At 34.3% G+C, this 27,708-nt stretch overlaps 1 protein-coding gene across 8 annotated transcripts in view; it reads right to left on the bottom strand.

The window, feature by feature from the left end:
• The window catches only part of WDFY3 (WD repeat and FYVE domain containing 3), a 348,587-nt gene that overhangs the window by 38,605 nt on the left and 282,274 nt on the right, over positions 1–27,708 (bottom strand). For 6 of the 8 annotated variants that reach the window (XM_077142948.1, XM_077142947.1, XM_077142950.1 and 3 more), the window contains 12 exons: positions 27,543–27,700; positions 24,634–24,711; positions 23,057–23,284; positions 17,840–17,893; positions 15,036–15,204; positions 14,322–14,485; positions 11,453–11,601; positions 10,297–10,417; positions 8,932–9,017; positions 7,234–7,314; positions 4,698–4,752; positions 4,315–4,434 (listed from right to left, as the gene is read on the bottom strand). In XM_077142948.1, coding sequence (XP_076999063.1) covers positions 4,315–4,434; positions 4,698–4,752; positions 7,234–7,314; positions 8,932–9,017; positions 10,297–10,417; positions 11,453–11,601; positions 14,322–14,485; positions 15,036–15,204; positions 17,840–17,893; positions 23,057–23,284; positions 24,634–24,711; positions 27,543–27,700 — 1,463 coding nt within the window. The remainder of the gene's footprint in view (positions 1–4,314; positions 4,435–4,697; positions 4,753–7,233; positions 7,315–8,931; positions 9,018–10,296; positions 10,418–11,452; positions 11,602–14,321; positions 14,486–15,035; positions 15,205–17,839; positions 17,894–23,056; positions 23,285–24,633; positions 24,712–27,542; positions 27,701–27,708) is intronic. The other 2 variants (XM_077142952.1, XM_077142955.1) reach the window with 1 other exon arrangement.

Here is a 27,708-nt window from a genome sequence, read left to right as displayed (position 1 = left end):
AGTGATAATTTATAAACACAACAGCACGTGTGGGGTCAAACTGACAGGAGTGGACTCCAAGACAATGACATGTGGCCTACCGGCTATCTGTACTTTACTGTTACATGCAGTGTGTTAACTGATTCAGTTTGAAGGCATCTGCTTTGGAAATGGTTTCACAGAGGAAGGCACTCAGGTCCCAGGTTTGGATGAAGAGCAAGAGGGAAAAATATTTCTGGTCTTAGCTGGGACACAGCAGGAGTTTGTGGACACAAGAACTTCGATTCATCATGATCCTCCCATCAACCATATAAATGGAAGAACACATCTATCTGTCCTCCCTTACTCCCCCAAGTCATTTCTCTCAAACTTCACTTCTGAGCATTTTCTTCTCATTGGGGAAGTGTATGTGACATAAACTTGAACACTCAGTAATTCACTCACTTTGAAAAGACAAGATCATAGATCAAGTGACTTCCAAATGAGATAAATTCTTTCATTCTGCTAGAGATTACTTTAAAGGCTTATATTTAACTGACCTGATTCGTAAACTTAAAAGGAAACCAAAATTTACTACCTGAGAATTTTAAAAGCAGAAATATGAATTATGTATCTGTGGGAAATTTAATGCGTCCATCATGACCAACAAATTTTTCCAAACTTTTATTTTAAAAATCTTGGGTAGGAGAAATAGCCATAATCGATAATAAATGATCTAAATTTTTGAATAGAACGCAAATCAGGACATCTGTACTCTCAAATCCTGTATGGAGAGTATCTCATTGAAACTGTTTTGGCTGATTTGACACACGTTAATCTAAGGACTAGGTATCATTCTGGGGACTGGAACTGAGAGGCGTATAAACTAGCTTTTCTGCTCAGGGAGCTTACTAACAGTTAAGACAAAATCATGATTATAAATTACTGTTTAAAAACGATAATGATAAAGCTACAAGGCAGTATGGGGATAGAAGAAGATGACAGAGGAGAGAAAGAAAGAAGGCTCCCCAGAGGTAATGCCTGAGAGTAGGGTGAAGGATGAAATGGCAAATTAGTAGGTAGTAAGAGAAGATGCCCATGGAAATCATGGAGTATTCCATGCAAGAAGAGGAGCAGGTATAAAGTTATTGAGGTACAAGAGAGGCAACTAAAAGTAGTTCAGGATAGCAGTTTTGGGATGTGAGGAATTCATTGGCAAGAGGTAGTTTGTAAAGGAAATGTTCATTTGGTACAAAATTTATATTTCAACTAGTGTTATTTCCTAATATAACTTATGTGGACAGCTTAACTGAACACCATAAGTACGTGGAACCTTGAATAGGGCATAAGATTTTGTAGGTTTGTCCAGAGTGATGCCTCAATAATTCCCAGAAGGATTTGAACAGTGAATAAAAAAGTATTTGCAAAGTCCTCTTGGGGGAATAGTGAGAAAGGGGGAAAATTCAACTACCCCAAGTGGAGAATTCTTGATATTCTCACAACTAGTGGGGACAACCAAAGCAATAGGCTGAGCCCCCAATATTGGGGTTTCTTCATATGAAACGTAACCCTGCAATGGATAGGCTATGCCTACTTAAAATTAGGCCTAAGAGTCACCCTCAAGAGAACCTCTTTTGTTGCTCAGATGTGGTCTCCCTCAGCCAACATGACAAGCAAATTCACTGCCCTCCTCCTCTCTACGTGGGACATGGCTCCCAGTAGTGTGAACCTTCCTGGCAATGTGGCACAGAAATCCTAGAATGGGCTGAGACTCAGCACCAAGGGACTGAGAAAACCTTCTCGACCGAAAGGGGAAACAGAGAAATGAGACAAAATAAAGTGTCAATGCCTGAAAGATTCCAAACAGAGTCGAGATGTTATCCTGGAGGTTATTCTTATGTATTAAATAGATATCACCTTTTTAGTTAAGCTGTAACAGAGAGGTTGGAGGGAACTGTCTGAAAATGTAGAGCTGTGTTCCAGAAGCCATGCTTCTTGAAGGTGATTGTATAATGATATAGCCTCACAATGTGATTGTGTGACTGTGAAAACCTTGTGTCTGTCTGATGCTTCTTTTTTCTACCTTACGGGCAGATGAGTAAAACATATGGATTAAAAGTAAATAAATAATAGGGGGAACAAATGTTAAAATAAATTTAATAGATTGAAATGTTAGAGATCAATGAAAGGGAGGGGCAAGGGGTGTGCTATGTATGAATTTTTTTCTGTTTTCTTTTTATTTCTTTTTCTGAATTGATGCAAATGTTCTAAGAAATGATCATGATGGTGAATATACAACTATGTGATGAAAAAAACAAGAGGTAGTTTGTAAAGGGCATTTTACTGTAAGCTGAGATTTTTAAACTTTCTTCCAAACTGTGATGATGATTCACTGAATAATTTTAGATAAAAGAATGACTCCATTAGATTTGTGGTTTAGAAACTCTGGCTGCAGTACTGATAACAGAATGAAAGCAGGGAAGCCCTGGGAAGACTCGAGCAGGAAGTCCAATTAGGGGCTGCTGCAGTAGACCAGTGAAAGGCACGCAGGGCCGGAAATGAGACACTGGTAATGTTGATGTGAACAAAAGAAGACACTAGAAAGACGTTTAAAAGATGTAAAAGGCGGACATGTTTTGGACACTGGATACAGACAGTAGGAAAATGAGTATGTTTCTGGCTGCTACAGCATCATGGCAGATGGTACTACTTCCTGAGATGGGGAATATAGAATAAGGGTTTAGAAATACATTAGGAAAATGAGGTAAAGAAGCAAAGGTTCAATAATGGTACCTGTGAGGTTCCTGTTGAGATATATTTTTAAGTACAGAATGACATGATCCTCTGTTTCCTCCAAACAAAACTGCATTCATTTTGGAATTCGTAGCTCTTTAAAAGCTATATTTTCTCATCAGTTTTCCCTGACTGACTTTAAAGACAAGTGTTTTCATTTGATTTGCTGTGGTGGTACGAAGCTGTCTGCACCCCAGAAAATCATGTTTTTAAGTTTAATCCATTCCTGTAGGTGTGGATCCATTGTAAGCAGGACCTTTTGTTGTGGCTACTTCAGTTAAGGTGTGGCTCACCTCAATCACTATGGGTCTTAATCCTATTACTAGAAACCTTTATATGAAAATGAAATTCAGACAGAAAGAGAGAAAGCCACACAGGAAGTAAAAAGCTGAAATGGAATTGGGAAGAGAAGGGAGATACCAGGAGATGCCACCACGTGCCTTGCCATATGGCAGAAGGGCCAAGGATAGCCAACAGCTGGTCTCTGGGAAGAAAGCATTGCCTTGAAGATGTCTTGATCTGGATATTTTCTCAGTCTCAAAATTGTAAGCTAATAAATTTCCATTGTTTAATATCTATTTCATGGTATTTGCTTAAGTAAATGAGGGAACCAAAATACCAATTCTTACTCCTAATCTTTTCTCCTTCTACTATATTTACTTATTCATCCAAATGTGCACTTAGATATGCATGTTATTACATATGTAAATATAGATGCATATATCTAATGCACTTGTATATGCCTATGTATGTAGGCTAGGTTTCCAGTCTTTCTTTAGACTAAAATCTTTTTAGGTAGAAGCTTTGTTTTTTCTAGTTAACATGTAAAACTTCTGGGAAAAAAAAAAAAAGGCCCAACTCTAGCAGATGAACAGGCCTAATGAACTTTTCAAAATGATTAACTACAGATTTTTTTTTGTTGTTGTTTAATCCAGCCCAAGTTTCTCATTTTGCTTATTACTATTTCATTTCAGAACTAATCCAACTTCTGTCAGATAGGAGGAAAAGGGAGAGAGCGGACTAACATTTAAACGCACACCTTTTGAGGGTGGGCCACGGTGGCTCAGCAGGTAAGAGTGCTTGCCTGCTATGCCCGAGGACCTGCGTTCGATTCCCAGTGCCTGCCCATGTTAAACGCACACCTTTTGGTATTGATTTTGAGCCCTAAATCATGTACATGTTGAACTGTTGGAACGCTTCTTAAAAAGCTTCTTGGAATAGTACAAAAAGAAACACTCTGATGTATCAGTAATAATTTGCAGATGAGTCACTTCACCTCTTTCCAGCAAACTATGCACAAGGACTCTAACATCTATCAACGGATACAAATTAATTAGCACTTTAGGAAATGAAATTAAGATTGTGAATTAACATGCAATATCCATGAAGTTAGTCAGTTATCCAAACTTGGTATAAGTCCAAGCAAAAATTCTTCTTTTTATCTTCTCTTAAGAGCCAGTTGAGAATGCTGCACTATAAAGCAAATGAAACATCTGAGAAATGCAGCTGCTCTAATTCTTTTTGAGTATGTTATTAATTTAAACAAAAAGATTTGAAATTTACCTCAGAGTCATAATCTGCAAGAATCCAAGGGAAGACAGGATACTGCATGAGATCATTATATGATCTGCCAGCCAAAGTGTTCAAATGCATCAAATACTGGAAGTTGCTGATTTCACCTCTCTTGGGAAAGATAAAGATTCATCTTAAAGCAATCAATTATTTCCATGAAGTTCACTTAAAAAAAATATATAGTTAATGAGTTAAAGGACAGTTTCTTTTTTACAGATTTCAGAACAGGAAAACACTTTCTCTAAGAAAGAAAAAAAGTGAAACATTTACTTCTTGGGATATATTTTATGGATTATTAAAATACCTTTTACCTGTATGACTTACATGCTTAAAATATGAATTACTAAGGAAGTGTACTTTTTCATTAGGCTTACCTCCCATCTCTGAGTCACAGACTTCTCTCCAACCAAAGTGCTAAGCAATCCAGATCTAAAAAGAATAAATAATAAAATAAATTGCAGGTAATGCAATTTTAACTCTGAGTAACACAGAATTTAAAATATGTCACCTGGGTCAGAATTTTTCAAAGTATGGAGTACCTATTAGTGGGTCAGGAAATCAGTTTAGTGTGTTGCAATAGTGCTTTGAAATATGAAATTACATAGAACTGAACAAAGAACAGAACATCACAAGGCAACATATATAATAAGGAAAATATTTTCTGTGGATTTTATTTTAGTATTTGTAGCTCAGTTTCTGTGCCCTAGGATGCAATGTAATATTTATAATTTCTACTGTGGGTAAGGCCAAGGAGTTTAAAAAACGCGGATCTAGTCTAACATTCTATCTTTTACAATAATAACTGAAATAATAAAAAATATTTGTACATAGTAAGCACTCCTTAAAGAGATGTCATTTAATGAAAGACAGAATGAATGAAAGAAAAAAAATGAATATTTTTATGACAGGAAAATCACTGCTTTACATTTAAAATTATGCACTACATTTTTGCATAGCAAATTTTCCTAGAATGCTATAAAACCTGTAGCAGCCATACACACACACACACACACCCACACACACACATTTATGAAGTATATAAATTGGCATGGAACCTTAGGAAAATAATAAATATATTTTATTATCTGAAAGAACATTAACAGATTTGCAAACTGTAGGTCATAAACACATCCAGCTGAATAGGACAGATATCACTTTCCATTTTCAGATAAATTCTCTCCATCAGGTAAACTATGTAGACTACTCTCCCTAGAAAAATAGTATCAATCCTAAAATTTAAAAGAAAAAGGACAATTGAAATTTTTGCTTCTTGCCTCTGAGTTTTTAAAAGATACTTAAGAACTACCAAATCGCAACAGCAAATGGCATGAATAATGAAATGACAAATTTAAGATTATGTAGTCAATTATAAAGTAGGTAAAAGTACACAACTAAGAAGTTGCTTACAAGAAGAAAAAAGGCTCAAGTATGCTTTAAGGAAACATTCCAAATATCTTTCCTGACGATATAGAAAAATGATTAGTAACAGGAGATGTTTCTGAGGCTAAAGAAAAAGATATATTTGGCATTTGTATCTGCTAAGCTCTGGCTCAGGAAGAATAAAATCAACTTAATGAGAAAAAGACAAAATATATTTAGGTGCACCCAAGACTGGAATAAAATTTTATTTATAAATTACAGAGTCTCTAGTAAATTTAAAGACATTCTTGAATGCTGTAATAATGAATTGCAGTCCCAAAGCACTTCTTTTCCAACAGTAACAAAGGGTTACCATCTACTGAATAATTATACATGGAGCTCAATATATTGATTCTTGAAATGGAATATTATCAAAAAGGACTTCCTAAGATCAAAAGCGTTCAATCACATACAAGGGAAGCCCAATAAGACTATGCGTAGATTTCTCAGCAGAAATCATGGAGGCGAGAAGACAGTGGGATGATATATTTAAGATATTAAAAGAGAAAAACTAGTACACTGAAATGCTAGTGATCAATGAAAGGGAGGGGTAAGGGGTATGGTATGTATTAATTTTTTCTGTTTTCTTTTTGTTTCTTTTTGTTTCTTTTTCTGAATTGATGCGAATGTTCTGGGAAGTGATCATGATGATGAATGTATAGCTGTATGATGATATTGTGAGTTATTGATTATATAACGAATGTAAGAATGTTTGTGTTTGTATGTGGTTATGTATCATTAAAAAAAAAGCTGTTGAATAGATCATAAAGGAACATGGAAAGGTTTGACCACATAAAAAGTTTAAATATAAATGTTAAAGAACATAATTAAAAAGGAAACTGAGTAATTTACAATAAATACGGCAAGTAAAGTAGCAACACTTTATTACAGAAAATCCCACACAAACTGATATTAAGAACCCAAAGGAAAAATGGGCAGAAGATATGGATCATTCATAAATAATGACTTCACAAACATAAAGTAAGCTCAACCTTACAAATAATGAAAGATATATATGCATTTGAAAAATAAGAAATCAGTAAAAAAACAAATATACAAGGCTGGCTAGGATCTATTAAGACAAGCAAACTTATCCACTAATGGTGAAGTAAAAACATGCATAATCCTTATGGAGATCAAGTTGGTTTTGTGTATCAAGTCTTAAAATTCTATACCCTTTACATGTACTAAGAGGACTCTGCTCTGAAGCAGAATAAAAAACTGTATTGTAGAATGAACTCAACTATGCATATGGGAATATACACATGGTTAAAAGCCTGGAAGGGAATAGATTAAAATGTTAACAGTGATTTGATTTGAGTAACTATGTGTAAGTTTATTTTTCTTCCTATTAATTTTCAATATTTAAAAAATTTTCTACAATTTTCATGGGGACAATCATTTAAAAAAATATTCAATAATACTGTCCCTAAATATAAGCAGCTCAAATTTCACTATTATACTATAATGTGCAAGAATCAAACCACCTACCCCTGCTCCACACTTGTGTTCGGTCGTTGCCCAGATACAGATTCTGAACTGTCAGTTAGAGATGGCACTACAGCCAAAAACCTGGAAAATTTAAAAATAACATAAAATTCCAAAGGAAGTCTCAGTAGGATCTAATAGAAGGTCTAAGAGAAGATGATGCATTTAGATCTTAATTGCCTTCATGTACCCTCCTATCACCCAGTACATGGCAGGCTAAGGAAGACAGAAAAATTAGAACACTCTCTTTGTTAGAAGAAGAGGAACCTGATGAATTCCAATGCCAAATACAAAGGCCCATAGCAAAATCTATTATTTTGGATTTTTATACATATTGACATACTCCTGGAAGAAAAGTGTGCAACACAGATCTGCAGGAATTGAGTCAATTTAAAAGAGTGATTAACAGATAAATATTCACATGACAGTAAGTAATGATGATAGCTAAACAAATGACAGAACAGAAGCAGCACTAATCAAAGACATATACAGTATGAAATTTTTATATGACAGTGTTAAAGTTTTTTTTAACAACTGTTCATAATGACAACTTTTCTTTTACATACAAAAAAGAATTATGGGAAAATTCTTGGGATGGATGTGGACTTTGAACTTGGCATGTGCACAGAAATATTTCAGAAAAAGCCAAACTGATCTCTTTTAGCAGCTTCTAGTTATGAAAAGCAAATTATTTCCTAGCATTAAAAACAGTATCAGGGCGGGCCACAGTGGCTCAGCAGAAAGAACTCTCGCCTGCCATGAGGGGGTTCGTTTCCTGTTGTCTGCCCATGCAAAAACAACAACAACAAAAACAATATCAACTTTAGAAATCAACAAGTTACATAACAAAAAGTGAATTTCAGTCACTGTATTTAGCTCCTCCCATATGTGAACGAGTTTTGGACTACCAATCCATATCCATAGGCCATTCATCTGAAGAACAACCCTCATTTTCCACGTGCCCAGAGGTAATATTACTGTACCACAATAATAAGCACTGTTACATGATGTTCCTCATGGAATGAATTTGAAATAGAAAACTTCCTCTAATAGAGGGATTGCTAGGACCCTTCAAAGAATAAGAGAATGTCCCTCACCTTCACGATCAGTTTATAAAAGTTGCATTATTCACATACGCAAGAGAAAAATACTTTCAAGCACCATGGATATACACAATTATTCTTTTAAAAGGTAAATTTTAAATATATTTTGCCATTAAAGATTAAAATATGCTTAGATTAGATAAACTTGATTTGGCTATGTTACATTTTAAAGAATCAAGGTTTTCAACATCCCTTTCAAGTCCAGAGAACAATCTCATGTGAATATAATTCTGAAACTGAGTTTCAGAATTCAACGGCAAGGCACAGCATTATAATCTTTTAAGTAAATATAAAATCTATTTTAAAACAGAAGTATTATCATTTTTATATTTAAAGACACAGAACTTAGTGATAAAAGTAGTCTTTGATGATCTCTATTATAAATTACCAGAAGGAAAAATGTTATCTCAAAATAGAATGGCATCTTTTTAAGAATCATGTTTAAAGAGGCTGGTAAAACTGAAACGAAATTTTCTTCAAAGAAGTCAGTGTACTGACCTAAACTCTAGACTTTTAAAAACTAGTTTCACTATAATAGCTCCCTCCTCCCATCCATTCTCATGATAGTAATTAAAGAATAAGTATTTCTAATAAACACCTTTGATAGACTTTGTTTCTAATTCCTTTCTGAAAAGCAAGGAGATAATTCCGTCCATCTCCAGAGAAAACTTCCACAGCAATTGGCTGAAATGATCAGAGAGAAAAAATATTTAAAAAAAGAGAAGTTTACATGTAAGGTCAACTTTTCTGCCATGAATTTCTACAATTCTGAAATCTGTTAACTAAAGAACATTTTTAGAATTATGAATTCCGAGGATATTAAGCAACAAAACAAACCAATTTTTCTTATTCTGCTTAGTTTATTTCTAAAATCTTAAATAATGGCATAAAAGTATAATAAAGTAATGATTTTAATATTTAACAAATCTCTAGATACACTTAATAGCTACACATTAACAGTTTTCAGGAAAATAGGTATTTCATTATGATAACAAAATAAAAGTATTTCTTCCTTTTACAAAGGAAAGAAATGAGCAACAGTTTAGTGTTAGAAATTTATTATAGTGAAAAAGAACTAACTTATTTTAGAAATGAAGGATTATAAGAAAATGCGATTCTTTTTTCACTTAACCTTATAAAGGGCTATTTGGGCTCAAAGAGAGATATGCTATTTTTTTCCTGAAAGAGCAATATTTCACTTACCTTTGTCAAATGAAAATAAATCAAGTTCTCATTTGGGGAGTAAGCTGAAATCTTGGCACATGATTAGGTTGGTACTCAAGAAATGTTTTCAAATGAGTTAAAATAATCATAAAAATAAATGTAATTAAGACCTGGAAGTATCTTACATCATTATTTCATTTAGTCCTTAGCATGGCCCTGCGAGGACGTGATCATTGTGATCCTCATTTCACACTTACGGGTGGAGGATGATGATGTGTCCCAGGTCACACGGAGACAGGTCTGCATACAGGAATTCTGACTTTGGCTCTTACAACTCTAAACTAAACATTAACTTCTTTTAGTAAAATCTTGGAATTCTGATACTATGGTATATGCAGGATCCATGCTTTGGGATCACCTTTCAGTGGGGTTTTATTTTAACTCAGTAATTCTACTCCTTTGGATAGAGCACAAGATAAAGCTACTGTATCACAAATTGTACCTTGTAGAATTTATGTTTTATAATAAGGATGTATTTTTATATGAAAAGAAAAATAAAATATTGATTTGGATAGCAATAGAGAAGATGGAAAACAGAGTACTCAAGTTTTAGGTTCTGTATAAAAAAGAGATGCATTATACATAGTTATATACCACTGTGACATGAATTTATCATATAACCAAACCTCATGAATAATACGGACCCTATAAAGGGTTTTTATGACATATATTGATTTGAAAATAATACATCTGCCCAATAAAGGAACATGACAAAAGGTTTGGTATGAAATCAACTTACCTGTAGGAGATATCTCCTTTTATGTACTTCCTTGATATCTTCATATGCAAAAATGCTACATGTCCTCTTGAGTTGACTGGGGCCTTGTCTGGCTCCTCTAGGGATAATTGGCTCATGCATACTATAGGCAGCCAAGAGTGAAAGGAGATAAACAAAAAAAATAACAGCCAGAGATAAATTCACTGCTCAACAAAGGATGTATTATTTTCAACATTTGAAAAGGAGGGAGTGGGGTGGTGAAGACATTTAGAAGACATTTGTCAGCTACTTGGCATGCAAGGAAGCCCCTTTTGATATCATTAAAAAAAATGCCATTATTGCTCTCAGGGTCGACTTATCTATCAGGCACAGCCAGTACAGTTCCCAGGTTTACAATAATTAAAGGGTCTGAGAAAATGTTTTAATATATGATATTAATATATTTATATCGATACAACAGCCACAAAATATAATTTTTAATATTTTTGTATAGAAGAACGAGCCCACAAAAGTTATAAGGTGGCTCTGAGTTTTGTTGAAAGTAACTAATGGGTGTGCAAACTTATATAGGACAGTATTGAAATCTCTCCTAGGAATGAACTGTGGTACCATGTCTATATTCAACAGTGTTAGATGTTTGAAATGTAGGTTCATATCTTCCCTTCAGCTTTGTCTGTCTTTTGGGTTTTCCATCACCCACTACCGTTTCCATCACAGGAGAGGGAAGAAAAGGAAGCATATATAAAATTCAGTCAGTTAATCCCTGCTTGTGCTTCAGTCACACTATTTCTAGGGTACTTGGAGCACATGTTAACACTCTTTCATCGTGTTGTATATTGTGCAGTAATTAGCATTTTCTCTACAACTGTGCATTTAGAAAATTTTTTAAAAAGGAATACTTTAAAAATTCAGAATAAAGTTATTAATGTATAGAATATAATTTGAGTAACTTGCAATCTAATGCTATTAATACACAGAAATAAATTCCATATAAATATGATAAATAGGCAGTCTTTTCTTTACTATCTTGAAATAATTGTTACCCTCGTGAATACTTAATGATAGATATACACAGAGATAACATTTAAAACAATTTTGGGATAAAAAAAGTTACATAAATATATTTTTTATCTTTCTAAGACAGTTCTACTTTCTGTCTCTTCATTCATTTACTTACTTTGGAGGTAATGTTTCAATATCTCTTATTTCCCTCGTTGCTGTCATTGTAAATCCATCAATCACATAAAAATGTTCTTTACCAAAAAGAAGTAGCCCCTCACTGGTATCCAGGCCTTGGACTCGAGCACAGCGGTACATGTGTTGGATCTACAGAAAAACATAATAACACAACTTTTAAAGAAGTTCAGATAATTCCCATTTTGAAATAACTGAAGAAAAATGTTCTTAAACGTGCTTTATGGCCAAACAGAATTTTACAAAAAAACTACTCCATTATGAAACTGCCTGAACTACATATATTTAAACCTAAGTTTAAATACATTAAAAGGAATCAGATGGGTGAGAAAAGGAATCAGATGGGTGACATTTTGCATGGGTGGTTCAGTGGCAGAATGTGACCCGAGTTCGGTTCCCTGACCATGCACCCGCTTCCCCCCAAAAAAGGAATCAGCTATGACTGCATTTATTCATATCCACCCATCCACCCATCCATTCATCCATCCATCTCTCCAAATATTCAATGAGTGCTTACTCTTTGCCAGGTACTTATGTGCTAGGTTCTACACGTGATAAACAAGTTGGATGAAGGTCCCTCGATCTCATAGGGGGAGGTAGACACAACCAGCATGGTTAGGAAAGGCAACCGAGGCACACATGTTAAGGAGATTAGAATAGGATTGTGTCCTACATGAGGCAAGAAGATACAGATAGAAAAGAGTCTGCAGAGCCTGGTAGCCTTGGGTGAATTCAAGTAACTTAATTTCTCTGGGGTTCAGTGCCTTCATTTGTAAATTTCAAATATACTGCATTGGGTTGTTGTGAGATTTAAGTGAGATTAATGTATATAAATATATTGGGGAGAACTGTTGGTTATCTCCCTTCCACATAGCTCACTTTCCTCTGTTTCATAACATCCCCTGAAACTTCAACTACTGAATTTGTCCTTATTTGCTCCCCACCTGGATTCTGCCTGCCTGGCAAACTGCCGTGCCATTGTAAAAAGTTCAACTTGGCAGAAGCTGTATTTGGCTCATAGGAGGAAGGAGTTGTTAAATCTCTCAATGTAGGCATTGTTTTCTTTCCAAAGGGCAATATCTGATTCTTAGTAAAAATTCTTTCTTGCTTAAACTCAGTTCAACATGAATCAAATCAAAGTTGAACAAATGTTGAATAAATGTCAGTTTGAATATATTTCCTGCACTGTTCAAACTTCAACTAGAGCAAAAACTGTACTTGTGAGATTAAGAGTTTAAAAAAATGAAAGCATTAGAAAATAAGACTTTCTAAAATATCCAAATATAAATAAATTTTCATTGGCACATTTAAACCACATCAATAATATACATATAGAATGTTAAAGGAGAAATACTGATGTACTTTAAAAATAACTCTATCACAGTATAGGGCAGGCCATGGTGGCTCAGCAGGCAGAGTTCTTGCCTGCCATGCTGAGACCTGGGTTTGATTCCTGATGCCTGCCTACGCAAAAAAAAAAATACACACAAAAACAATAATAATAATAACTCTATTACAGTATATAAACATATAAAGAAATACTGTTTTCAAAAGTGGTTTTATGTGGGAGACCTGGATTCGATTCCCTCACCTTCCCCCAACCCCTCCCCCCCAAAAGTACCTAGGTGGATGAATTTTCAAATGCTAAAAAAACAAGGGGTTACCGGCATTCAGATTAAGAAACAGAACATTACCAATACAAAGAAGCTTTTAGTGCTTTCTTCAGATTGGGTGGACTTTTATAGTTACATGACTTTTTTTTTAAATATTTTCATTGCAGACTGATCAGTCCATACCATTTGAACAGAATTGTCTTAATTATACTCCAATATCTGGATACTAATTCTTAGTGGCTAACATAATAAGCAGGCAAAAAGGGAACCTTTTAAACATGTAATGCTCACTACACACACAATTCATTCATTCATCTAATCCCTTATTTATTCAATTAATCACCTCTTCATTCAAAAGTTTATTAGACATCTCTTATGAAAGGGAATTGTATAAGGCACGGGGGATAAGAATAAGAAACAGTATCTGCTTATAAGGAGTTCACCATCTAGGGGAAGAGACAGACATAGGCACAAATGATTATGATATGGTAATATTGAATGATATACACAAGGTATTCTAAAAATGTAGAGAAGAGATATTTAACCAAGCCTGAGCTGGTAAGACAGAGAAGGGTTCCCATGCCCAAGCCTTACAGACATCCAGAATAGGGTTATATCAAATGGGAATTACTAAGAGAGCAAGAGAAAGCAGTATTTTGGTAGAAAACACAATATAGGTAAAAGTTCCAAGTAAAGAAACAACATGGTAGATGTAGTGAAATACAAATCATAAAATGTTTCTGGCTACAAGCAAAGTCAGTAAATGAGCCTAAAGAGGATGACAGGGTGGATAGGAGTGAGAGAAATAGGAAGGCAAGGTAATCTTCTGTAAGGGAAGTAGACAAGTGTTAAATACAAAGCTTGAGATGATGGTTTAACTTGGCTGAAGTTGCATGTAGATGGTTATTGGAATTATGGAAGTGCATAAAAAAATTATCCTTATGGATGCTGAACTAGAAATTATGGCAAGAGTTGCAGTGTAATACACTGGGGTATAGATGAAAACAGTGAATTACATGCCCATTGTTAACACTGTATAGGATGAAACCATGCTGTTTAGTGTGCTCACAGAGATCAGAAAACCCTGCAGATCAAAGTAGTAGAGTGTTATAATCCTAAAGTTTGCTTAAATCTGCATTTAATGACAGAGGATAAACTATTTATCTTCTACCTCAACTAATCTTGCCATCTGGAGACAAACGACTTAAATACAGACCTAACTCTTCAGAAACACAATACCTTTTCTCCTTCCTCTAGTAGGCGCAGCAAGGTTGCATTGTCTGTTTTCTCCTCTTCTTCTATAGAGCTGCCGTCAGCAATCTGGTCCTGTAGTTGATCCTGGTTCTCCTCATCTCCTCCATCAGGTGCAGATCGAGACCGCTTTAGAGGAGGTTTGACCAGACCTGTAATATAATAACCAAGAGGGCCATGAGGCACTGTAGAGGCGATTTGGGGGAGCAGTTCAGTCTCACTGTAGTTGCTTTGATACATTCCTAATTTGAGATAACACTTGAAGGTACAGGTAGGCAGTGCCATTCAGTGGGTAATGGGATAGGCCCTGGAGTGACCTTGGAAAAGTTATTTACCTTCTTGGAACCTCATTTTTCTCATCTATAAAACTGGGAGAGTATGCTATCTGCTGCAGAGGATGGCTGGAGGACTAAATGAGATAATTCATGTAAAGTGCTTAGCAACCAACCCAATACACAGTAAATTCTTGGTAAGTGTCAGTCGATGATGATAAACAGAGAGATAAGCTTAACTAAGGGAAGAATGGCACTGCTTATGGAGCATCGAGAGAGTATCATGAATAATCTTATCACCTTTAAAAAGGGTGAAATGGTATAATAAGGTTGATCCTACCATTAACAGCTGCCCTTATTTTCACATAAAGCATGCATATAAAGAATGTTCCAAAATGATTTTTAATTAAAATCAAAGCAGAAAGCTGACCTTTGACTTTAGCAATAGTGTCTTCACCATGCTCTGGCTCTTGCTGAGCAGCTTCACCTTCTGAACTCTCTACAATGGCATCCTGGACAATGGCTGGATTGCCAGAGGCTAGTCGCATGTAGTATTCTTTACTGTCATAACTTACGGCTCTTCTGTACCGAGCAGGTTTCTAAGAAATAACAAAAGAAAAGGACTCAGAAAATTATTTCCAAGAATTAAAATAAAAGTTCCTGAGGAAAAATAGAGCATCAAGATTTTGTAAAATGTTAACATTTTTTAGGGCCTTTTAATAGACTATATGTATACCCAGTAAATCCAAACTTTTGGGTTAAGTTTGTCTACATAAAATTCCATTGATTTAAAAAAGACATTTATAAAACAACATCAGTGGTTATGCTTTTTCTGACATGGAAATGAGTAATTTCTAGCTAAACGAAGTTTTTAAGTTACTGTAATACGTCCTTACTGATGTGTTAGAAACTTTCCCCATATAGCAAACAGAATGTCCACTGCTGAAAAGCGTGGAGTTGCAACAGGACATCTAGTTTGTGAAGAGCCTCAAGTGAAATAAGTAGGTCAGGAGTAACGATCTATCCATTCAGTCAGAATAATCTGTGTTTGAGTGTCTACTTTAGATTCTTGGAGGTAGTGACTCAGAAATGCCCTGTTCTTTCCCATATTCTGAGGAATTGCTGGAACTCTGGAGATAGCTCAAACCTTCTTCATATCCTTCTGAAAATACTGCTCCAAAATGGAATCAACTAGCTTCAGGCCAGCTGGAGAACTTTGGTTAGCCTGCCACTACAAGCAGGTACCTGCAATTTTCTAAAACCTTCTCTCATTCTTTATTGTGTAAAAGAATGTGACCCCTAAACCCATTAACTAAATAAGCACATCAAGAACATAAATAAATCCATTTTGAAGAAGAAATTACCTAGAAACATTAAAAGATTTAATATTTTGCACATGATAAAAGGGCATTTCTTTTTCAGAATAATCTTTATTCTATAAATGGATCCTCCAACTGATCTAAAAACTTTTTCCTAAAGATATAAAAAAAAAATTAAGGTTTAAAAAATCCTACAAAATTTAAAACTACAGAGGGAAAAGTTATATATTTTCAGGTTCCTTGGTCAGAATTAGACTCAGAGTTTGGATTAATAATTAAGAAAGAGATTTGAAGCATATTGCAAAACCACCTCTTTCTATACATTACTTCTTCATTCAAATGAGCAAGAATATCTAATTAAAAATATTCTATCAGCTTACTCTTCAAATTCAAGTAGCCCAAATGCATAGTATAATAATAATAATGCTCACTTCAAGCAACACTTTTTTTTTTGAAAGATGAATCCTAATTGAAGTGGAAAGCAAGTTTCCAATTGGATGGAATATATAGACTGAAGCACTGAACCAATTTTGAGATAAAAGCATACCTAACTGAAACCACAATACTCTTCTTTTACCTTCACATAAAGAGTCAGGGAATGAAGAGAGCTATAAGCTGACGAAAGAATGATATGCAGCAAATGGAAATTGAAAAAATTAGGTGAAACAGGAAAAAATTAAAATGATGAAAAATATATTACTATTATGAGAAGATCAAGCTGATAGGCAAACTAATAAGAATACTGCAATTTTTTTAAAGATAATTGCTTTTTTTTTTGTACACTGTATGGTAGGGGTCACATTTCATTTTTTTTCCATGTGAATATCCCCTTATTGTAGCACCATTTGTTGAATTTTTTGTTTGGTCGGTTTTTCATTTGTTTGTGTTGCTTATTTGTTTGTTTGGGAAGTACATGTGCCGGGAATTGAACTCGGGTCTCCTGCATGGCAGGTAAGAATTCTACCACTGAACTACCCTTGCAGCCCAGAATACTGCATTTTTATAAGTGAACAAAAAACAAACTGTAAACTTAATACCATAGTTAGCTTCAATATGCTACCTCAAAATTGTTAATTTTTAAAAAGATAAAAGCATAGTTAGTGATGGGCAAGACAATGAATGTGGGCATCATCTATTTATTTACTGGCTTCATATACAGATTTAAGTTTGAACCATAAGCATTTTCCCTCAAACATTTTGAGGTAAATTTCTCCATTAAGAATGATTTTTTTTTTTCACTGAAGTAAATGCTGAATTTTTCTGGACAATGAAAACACCATCCATTTTCATACTAATTAAAATTTCAGATTAAAATTGTATTAAAAAAAAGTGGTCAAACTGCCTTCTAAGCTTCCATTAATTTTTTTTTTTTAATTTTTTTTATTTTTTATTTTAACATGGGCAGGCACTGGGAATTGAACCCGGGTCTCTGGCATGGCAGGTGAAAACTCTGCCACTGAGCTACTGTTGTCCGCCCTCCATTAAATTTTTCTGATAAAAAAATAATTTTTAAAAGAGGATACTCTTACATCCTCAAAAAATACTCTTTAGTATCTAAAAGACCAAGATAAGTAATAAAAAAAATTAAAGCTGTCAGGCTGCCCATTACTAACATGCCTCATAATTTGTTAGTTTATGTGTGAAGTGATACATATCACTGTGACAGCAGTGAAAACTTTGCCTGTTAGTGAGTGGCATACAAACCCTAGAAAGAGCTAATTAGAATAAAGCCAAAAAAGAGTAAAGCAACATCTCTGCGCATGAATGAAACCAACTTTCCAACACTAAGGAATTTACAGGAAAAGCAAACTGAAAGCCAATCTTTTAAGTTAGTCTAGTCTACCATGCACTAAAAAGAAAACAAAAAACAAAAACCACAAGTAGTTTCATTCTTTTATGGTCATCTGGATTTTACCTTTTGAGGAATGATATCATCTGGTGTCTCTGGTGGTTTACTTGGGATCTCAGACTGAAAACAGGGTATTAAGTACAGAAATATCAGAAAAAAACATAAAGAACACAAAAATAAAATTTTCTTGAGGATTGTATGAAATATAGATGTATTCACTCACATAAAATAAACATGATAGCCTGAGCTGATTGAAATAATCACTTTGCATCTTGTGATTATATTCTCAATTATCAAAAGTAGTTTTTACGTAAAACATTGTGCTAAAATTCTCAGTGCTATGGAACAGGATAAACTCTTAAAAATCAGACAGACAAAACTCCAGGATGGGCCACCACTCTCATAGACGATTTACAGGCACCTCTTTAAATGATGCCAAAAAGGAAAAACCTGAAATCTGGATAACAGAACCTAAATATCAGCGAATATTGTCCATCTGCCTTTTTACCGTGCTTATCCCGGATTTGCATTGTAACAGGAGCAACCGAGTAAAATGGTTTTCTACAATACCTCACACCGCAGGAAACCACTGAGCACTTGTGAATGAAAAAAATTCCCATAAAAGCTCAAGACTTTCCTTCCTCCACTACCTTCATAGTTAAAATTCCAGAAAGACAGCAGAAGGTAGACTAGATCAAACCAGGTTTGTACAGTGTGTTTTAAAGAACTAGGCTGTTGCTTTATATTCTATTATCAGTAAAATCCTCATTTCCAAGAAGGTAATTTCTTGCTGACCTGTATGGCTTATGCACGTAAACACACAAATAGCTACAGACAGATAATAACGTTCCCAGGAACTACTACCGACTTTTCGTCTTATTCATGGTTGATATCTGGAGATGACTTGTTACCTTTCCTTCCTATAAACAGGAGCTGGCAAAAACATTTTCACAAAGGTTTGCTTCTCTAGGCAAAACATATGTGTTCTAGTGGGGCACACTTTCAAAATATTTCAGTTTTAGTAAACCTTCAACTCTAACAGCAAACTTTATATAATGTATCTTATATGGAAGAAAAATGTATACATAAGTATTCTATATCCTAATAGGAATTTAGGTTACACAAGTGAATGCCTTGGTCAAACTCGCTGAATGGTAAATTTAAGATTTGAGTATTTCAATGTATATAAATTTTACCCTAATTAGAAAAAAGAATTGTAAATAAATACTGAACTCTAATTTATGAGCTCTAATTTATGAATGCTTGTGGAAGTGTTTGGGGAGAAGGATATTAACGTAGGCAACTCACTTTGAAATTCACACAAGAAAGAAGATGGGTTGCAGGACAGATATGTGATAAACCAATTTAACAAAACAGACTTATTACCGCTGTCAAATATAACTGATGTTCTCTATAAATTCTACTATATATCTCCAAATTGAACGGGGGCAGAGTCTACCATGTATACTGTTGTATTTTCTCTGCAGCACATGTACAGTGTTGGCTTACTACAACTTTGCTTATTGATCAATTGACCGATTGAGGTTTGATTTTACTAAAGGCACAATATTCAATAGCAAAGATATATGTTATAGTAACAATTTTAACATTTTCATGGTTTCCTTTTATTTTAAAAATTTATCACTGAATTATATAATTACATTTATATAGAAATCTAGGTTTCCTGGTCAGAATTTCTAGAGAATAATCTAATAGACCTTTCTTCAGATTTTCTGTTTTGTTGGAAATGAAAATTCCTGAATAAGTAGTTTAGTTTTTATGAATTTTGTGACTTCTACATATATTACATTTAAAAACTCTTTTAACTAGATAAGGACCCTTAGAGTGAGTCATTTACATGCCTGCTTCTAAGCAGTAGATATTAACAGCTAGACAGGAAGGTCTTTACCCCAGTGATCTTTGAGAAGAGTATATTTGTTTGAAATTACTATTTTGTGAAAATAAGGGGTGATAGAATTAAAACCAGGTTTTAGCATTTAAATATGATTTTAAAAAAATGGTATAATATAAGATCTTATTCTCCTTCCTTAGGATTCAGAGTAATGAAACAACTGCTTAGAAACAACAAGATTTTGTGTTTTTATCATAGCAACCCCAGGCTCACATCTGAACACTATCTATAACTGATATGACCACTTAGCATACAGAAGAAGTTCAGTGTAATTTAGTGTTGCTATGTTCATTATGCAAATTACTCTCTTCCTCTAGGAAAGTCACTGTGCAGAGAGGATAAATTATTTTCATGTGTGAATACAACATTTTCCACAGGTACCTAATTCTTAGAATATTAATGATCATTATTATTGTTGCATTTAGTAATATAATTTTAGGTGATAAACTTTCACAGCTTTTAAGTCTGCAGCAAATGAAATACTAAACTGTGTTCTATATTTTATAAACAAACATCCAGTTTACAAAACAAGAAATGAAATTTAAAACCTAAGAATAACAGGTAAGCTATTTTTTCATACACTGGGTAACATTATTATAAAAGACTAAGAACTGGGAGTTTACTGATTAAAGAAATAATCACTGGATTCATTTTCTAAATGTTTAAAGATTTTAAGATAAGGATTTTTTTTATCATCACTGCATTCTTCCAGATTAACAGGACTAAAAACTTAAATACTATTTATTAACAATAACTATTTTTAGGTTGGCACAGAACTGTTATATCACAAAATCCACTGACTATAAATTATAAATATATGCATGCAAGGAGAGCAACACATTTACAGGAATCGAAAAGAAGAGCTAACTGATCTCTAACCCTAGTAAGCAATATTTAATATAGTTCAGAGCAGAGGTGGATTTACAAAGACGTTAATGAAGCTTACAATTCAAGGCACTCACTTTCCAAGGTGCCCTATCAAAAGGCTGGAAGAGGGAGGGGTTCTAGTAATATTGTACTGTTTTTCTTAAAGAGCTCTCCTCCAAATTGTATAAATTTCAGGCATCACAAAATCTTCCTTTGTGGGGAAATTTGAGAATTAGTAAAATACTAATGTGGAATAGGAAGCAATGGGCAAAATATAGACAACAGAGCGCTGTTGTCTAGAAGACAGCGTATTATTGGTCTTTTCATTCGGCATTTATTAAGTACTAGATACTCTGTCAGCAGCAGCGAGACAAAGGCAAAAAACTGGGAAAAAAGATATATAATTTGAGAATGTATTACTGTTTGCTTTTGCAAAAGTATGCACTGGTAAAAGGCTACAAAATTATGAATGAATTAAATTTTTACACAGAGTGCCAGCATTTGAAATCATAGTACTTTAAGTTACAGATATGAAAAAGTACAGCATTCTTGATAGAACTAAATAGCTTTGAGCAGAGTGGACTTCAGAAAATTATCTTTATTTAAGTATCTTAAGTATATATTACAGGGCCTAAGCCATATCCTAAGTCACACCAGGACAGAGATATTGCACAGAAGAATACAAAATAAATGATACCAGGCTTTCTGCAGAGAAAAAATAAAACAGAAATTGGAGCAATTTAGGATGCCTCACATTATATGACCTGAACTATATATTAAAATACCTGTGTCTTAAATTTCTTTACAAGTCTTAAGTTTCTTCCTTTACTGAGGGAATCAAATTTAAAGCCATGGATATGAAGGCATTTAAACCATGGGAGTTTCAAATTGAAGTTTTTAATCAAATACAACAAAAATTCCTCATTTGTTCGGGCAGGTGGATGGACTGTCTGACTTCTCAGATACTATAAATCCTATTATCCAACAAGAATATACCCAAAATAAAGGGATGATTCTTTGTAGTGATCTGAGTTTCTGTTTGGAGTCCCACAAGTCCTACAAATAATCTAGATTTATTTAGAGACAGTTAAAAAGTACGGTGAAACAAAACATGGAATGTGTTCCTTTGTGGGCAGTAGCAACAATTTCATGCCAGAGGTTATTTAAAGGTAATGCAGACAGTGATTCTCAGACTAGAAAAATTAAGATACAGATCAGATTTTGGAGGAGGGGGATAATTTTAGAATACGCTTTTCTATCTTTTTAAAAAGCCATAATATTAATCAGTTTTTGAGAATTTAAATGATATTAAAGGAAGGCATGAGAATTTTATGTTTGCCAAAAAGGGATACAGTTTTTTCAAAAACCAAAACACTGGTCTAATGGTCAGGGATATAACAGAGCAGTGACATCCAGTACAGGAGCTACTAGCCGCATGTGGCTGCTGAGCCCTTGAAATGCGACCAGCCAAACTGAGATGCTCTGTGACTATAAAATACAGAATGGATTCCAAACACTTGGGGCCCAAAAATGACATATCACCAAAATGATGTCTTATAAGTTATTACACATTAAAATAATATTTTGATACATTTGATTAAAATGTTATTAAAATGATTTTACCAGTCATAATTAAAAAAAAAGATTACTTGAGAATTTAAAATTATATATGTTGGTAGCATTTGTGGCATGAATTTTATCTGTTGGATAGTGCTTCTAGTGTTGGATAGTGTTGTGAGGATTTTCCAAATAAAAATTATATTTCTGTATTTTCTCTTCTTAAATTTGTTGTAACTTTACTGAGAAAGCTTATACTTCCCCAGAGGTAAAAAATTAAGAATCTTGGGCCATTATCCACTTAGACAAATCTTTTTTTAGTCTTGTGAACTATTATACAGTGCAAAAAGCTAAATGATGGCTTTGAATGGGATAATTTACTTACCTAAATAAAAAGGAACTTAAGGGAAAATGTTTTAAATCTGTAGAGGCAGTCATGAAACGTCTCAACATTAATGGAAAGATCTATAATATTCAGGCTATTATTCTTTGGCTGCTTTCCATAGTTCTTTAAATATTGCTTAGTGCCAACATTTATTTTATTAATTTAAAACATTTATATAATGCTCATTCTCTGCCAACATTATTCTAAGTACTTTATGAATTTTAACTAACTTAATTCTCCTAACAGCTCTATAAGAACTATTATTTTCCCCATTTTAGACATAAGGAAGCTGAAACTTAAGTGTGAAATGACCCATATTAGGTCACCCAGTTAGTAAAGGGGCAGAGCCAGTCTAGCAGCAGAGTCTAAACCATGTCACCATGATTTCTCCCTTGGATACTCCACCACCACCATGACATTACCAAATTAATATATAGTTTGTGGAATTTCCTGAAGTAAATGTTTTAGATAATTGACATAATAAGGAAAAATGCTTACAAAGAATGGAGAAGCTTGAACAACTTGAAAGAGCCATTGCAAACATCTGATTCTGCATACTTACCGCCACGTTTGTCTCTTGCTCTGTTTCTGGCATGTAAGGGTAATGGTTATAAAACATATCATTTCGCACCATTTTTTTCCTCATTCTGCAGGGCCCTTCTGTCATCTCCAACATCCATTTGTCTAGATGGGAACCAATGGGCGGGCCCCATAATCCTCTCTCCCGTAACAGTTCATACTCGATCTGGCTCCACTCCTCTGTCACATATTTTAGTGCATTTTGCTGGCGCTAAGGATAAAGATTCCAGGTTGGTTTTCAAGTAAAGTAGGAGGAGCAATAAAAAGCCTATAAATAACTTAAAATCAAGTTAATATTTGGAAATAAAAGCAATCCATAGCATCAGTCAATACCATATAAGTAAAATTACATCTATTTTACGGTTAAAGTAAGCCAACCTATCTATGAGAATGAGGAGTTGGTGTGGTGACACACAAGAAGGTCATTATTTTGGCATCAAGGAAATGACAGATATGTTCAGGGTAGAGTATACAGTATAGTCAAATACAAAATTGAAGGAGCTTTATTACTCTGGCATAGGAAAGAGGTAATATTACTTGTGAAAATAAATCAAAATAGTCCAGTATAAGTTTATAAATAAATATGGTATTTTAAGGATGACCTCCTACCTCAGAATTAGAAAATAGTCACTAGAACATGTACAGAGGAAAACAGATAAAGAGATATTGAAAACAAAGCAGATTTCTGGTAAGCTTAGTAAACATTTCTAAAGATTTTAGGTAAAGAATATAAATACATAATACTGATAAAGAAGTTGATGTTTATATAAAAATCAAACAAAAAACATTTTTTTTATTGGTCACTAGGACAGATCCAAGTGAATTAAACCATTTTACTAAATAGGAAATTTATTACTTGGTATAATTTCTTGCTATTTGCCAAATGACAAGCTGTAGAACATATTAATAGTGGAAGATTATAACTAACTTATCCAATGATTTGGGCAATATAAGTATACAATATAAGTTCAATAATAAAGATCTCTTTATAAAGTAAAGATTACTGAAAAAATTATCATGAAGTTACATGACATCATAGCAGTGCTAACATGTTCCTGGGGAAAAAAAAAACCTACCCTGTACTCAACAGAAGACCTAGTATTATGTCCATAAAACATTAGCAGTTAATCATTCACAAATCTTTACCAGGTATAAAAAAAAACGTTTAGGAAATAAAATATTTATGATGAGTTGTTGAGTAATTATGAATTCACCAAGGGGATTTCATGGGATTTATTCTTCACTGACATAATCAACAAGCACTTGTAATAAAAAAGAATTTATTTAGTAACTTTTTATAAGATTCCAGTAGTGAATTCAGAAGTGCTGGCTTTTAGTCTGTTGTTTTTTTAATGCAGAGGGCCTACAGGAAATTCCTATTTTTCTATCTTAAAACCAATGGCCAAAGTAGCTGATGGTAGGGATTATTTAAAGTTATCATCTTATTATGAATGCAGTTTAGCGACTTGCCCTTAAAATGGATAGAAATATATTAGGAGAAGCAGAGTCCTTTCCCATCCAAGCAATGCAAAACAAATCATGACGATTATGAATTCTTACCTCCTGATATTCCTTATATTGCGTGTCTACTAAATCACGAACAACAGCAATATGCGTAAACATCCACTGTGAAATCTCCTAATGTCGGGTGGAAAAAGAATCTTAATATTTCATGGATCTACTGGAAAAAAATGAGTTGTCTACACTGAAATCAATGTTGAAAAAATTAGTTAAAATTCTGCCCAAAGCACCACTACAAAAGAAAATAATAAATCTGAACAGCTCATCATATCATGAACCTAATGGAGGCCTGGTATGATGGACACAGATTTGCACCCCTTCTCTCCAATGCCCTTCTTGCAAGGGCTTGTCATCTCAAGTGTCCCTGCAGTGACTGCTTCATTTGCAGAGAGCCATGGAGGCTCTTGGATTTGGGGCCCATGTAGGTTCAGACATTTCCATCAATGCAGGTCAAATCTGAAAGGCCATTTTGGCTCCAGTATTCCACTAAGGTCAGCCAAGGCTGTCACTGGGGCTGCACTGCAGTTTGACATTTCTCTTTGTTCAATCTTGTTTCTTTCTTCTCCTTTTCCACAGGTATCGATTCCAAGGGCACCCTCTACAAAACACCCTGAACACTAAACTTCTTTCTCAGAGTTTCCTTCCAGGAGAGCCAAACCTCTGATCCATGGATTTGATAACATAGTTTATATTTATATTCGACAACACAGTTTCTCTCAGAACCTTTTCACAGCTTCCAGTGAGGTTTTGTGATGGCAAGGAAGTATGATGAAGAAGAAAAGGTGTAGATAGATAAGTCCTTTTTTTAAAAGTAAACACAAGTATATACAATGAGAAGGTTATGTTGAATGAAATGTCAGGAACAAAAAGACAAATATTGGGCGGGCCAGGGTGGCTCAGAAGGCAAGAATGCTTGCCTGCCATGCCAGAGGACCTGGGTTTGATTCCCATGTAAAAAAAAAACCATAAAGACAAATATTATCATGCCTCAATCATATGGATTAACTATAATATAAAAAATCAGTGAACTAAAGTCAAGACATGGATTATCAGGTTGGGCCTATTGCAAAGGGCCTTAAATTGTAAGTTCTTACAGCAGTCACATATATTTAAGAAGGATAACTGTTAATTCTAAATTCTGAGATACTGAGCTGTTTGTATATAACCTGGTTGTTCCCAGTAACTTTGGGTATTTATGTGACAGTTGAGACTCAGAGTAAGAGCTCTGAAGTTATAAAAAGTCAGCAGTACCCTATACAGGAACTGTTTAAAAAGTTGAAAAAGTGATCAGACTTTGAATAGAGACATGAATGAAGCTGATCTGGATAGAACTAAGGTACATCAGAATACAGGGTAAAGGATGATATTGTCCATATTTTAAAACTTCAACTTCTATGTGAGACTAAAAGAAGAGATGTTCACTTGGTCCAAAATTTATATTTTGGGTAACGCATCTCTTAATTTAGCTTGTACGGTCAGTTTAGTTGAACACCGTAAGTACATGGAATCTTGAATAGGGTATGAGATTTTGTTGCTTTGCCCAGATTAGTGTGATGCCCCAATATGTTCCAGAGTAATTTAATTTGGGCAGTAAATAAAGAAGTATTTACAAAGTCCCTTTGGAGGAGTGGCGAGAAAGGAGGAAATGTTCAACTTCCCCATTTGGAGAATTTCTGATATTCTCGCAAGCAGGGGGGACAACCAAATCAAGAGGCTGAGCCCCTGATCTTGGAGTTCACCCCTATGAAACTTATTCCTGCAAAGGATAGGCTAAGACTATTTTTAAAATTAGACCTACGAGTCAACTCCATAGAATCTCTTTTGTTGCTCAGATGTGGCCTCTCTTTCTAAGCCAAATCAGCGGTGAATCACCACCTTCCTTTGTACAGGGGCATGACTCCCAGGGGTATAAATCACCTTGGTAACATGGACAGAAATCCCCAATGACAAGAAAGCCTTCTTGACCAAAAGAGGAAAGAGAGAAATGAGACAAAATAAAGCTTCAGTGGCTGAGAGATTTCAAACAGAGTTAAGAGATTATCCTGGAGTTTTTTCTTATGCATTATTTAGATATCCTTTTTCAGTTTATGGTGTACTTGAGTGGGTGGAGGGAAGTACCTGAAACTAACTGTGTTCCAGTAGCCTTGATTCTTGAAGACAACTGTATGAAGATATAACTTTTACAATGTGACTGTGTGAATATGAAAGCCTTATGTCTGAAGCTCCTTTTATCCAGGGTATGGACAGATGAGTAAAAAATTACAGATAAATAAATAAATAAATAATAGGGGCAATAAAGGGTAAAATAAATTGGGTAGATGGAAATACTAGTGGTCAATAGGAGAGAGGTGTAGGTTGTATGGTATGTATGAATTTTTTCTTATTTCTTTTTCTAGAGTAATGCAAATGTTCGAAAAAATGATCATGGCGATGAATACACAACTATGTGATGATACTGTAAGCCACTGATTGTACACCATGTATGGAATGTATGTGTGTGAAGATTCCTCAATAAAAATATATATTAAAAAAAGCAATCAGAAGTATATACTATGAGAAGGTTATGAAAATTTCTTAAAAGCCTATTTGTTCCATTATTGTTTTAACAGGTATACAACTATCAATGACAATAGTACTGAAAGTCTGGAAAAAGTGAGCAAAATATTATCCATGGTCTGATCATATATCAATCTCTTAGTCTCATCTTCCTCTGTCTAGTTATGAAATGGATGTAAATACACACCACTCACAGTACAATTTTATCATAACAGAATGAGAGAACTTCCCATAATCTGGGTTATTTCTCTCCCTCTTCTAAAGCATAAATGTAGAAAAGCTTTGCTTCAAATCATTAGCTTGTACATGTTAAGAATATTATAGTAAATAGTATAACTAAACCTTGAAATATAAGTTTCTAATAATATCATCAATTAAACTAAACAGTGTACCTGGGTAGAAAGGCTGTGTTTATTAAGACCACTTTCCTTTCGATTCCTTCTTGATCCTGTTAACTTGGAAAGGCCAAAGCCACTGCTGACACGGGACAATTTGGATTGTGTGGTGGGCACTAAAGCTTCTCCTCGACTTATGCATTTCTTTTCATGAGCTATGAAA

The sequence above is a fragment of the Tamandua tetradactyla genome, chromosome 24, assembly GCF_023851605.1.
Source record: "Tamandua tetradactyla isolate mTamTet1 chromosome 24, mTamTet1.pri, whole genome shotgun sequence".
NCBI lineage: Eukaryota > Metazoa > Chordata > Mammalia > Pilosa > Myrmecophagidae > Tamandua > Tamandua tetradactyla.
The sequence above is the reverse complement of the archived record's forward strand: the minus strand, read 5'-3'. Positions and strand labels throughout refer to the sequence as shown.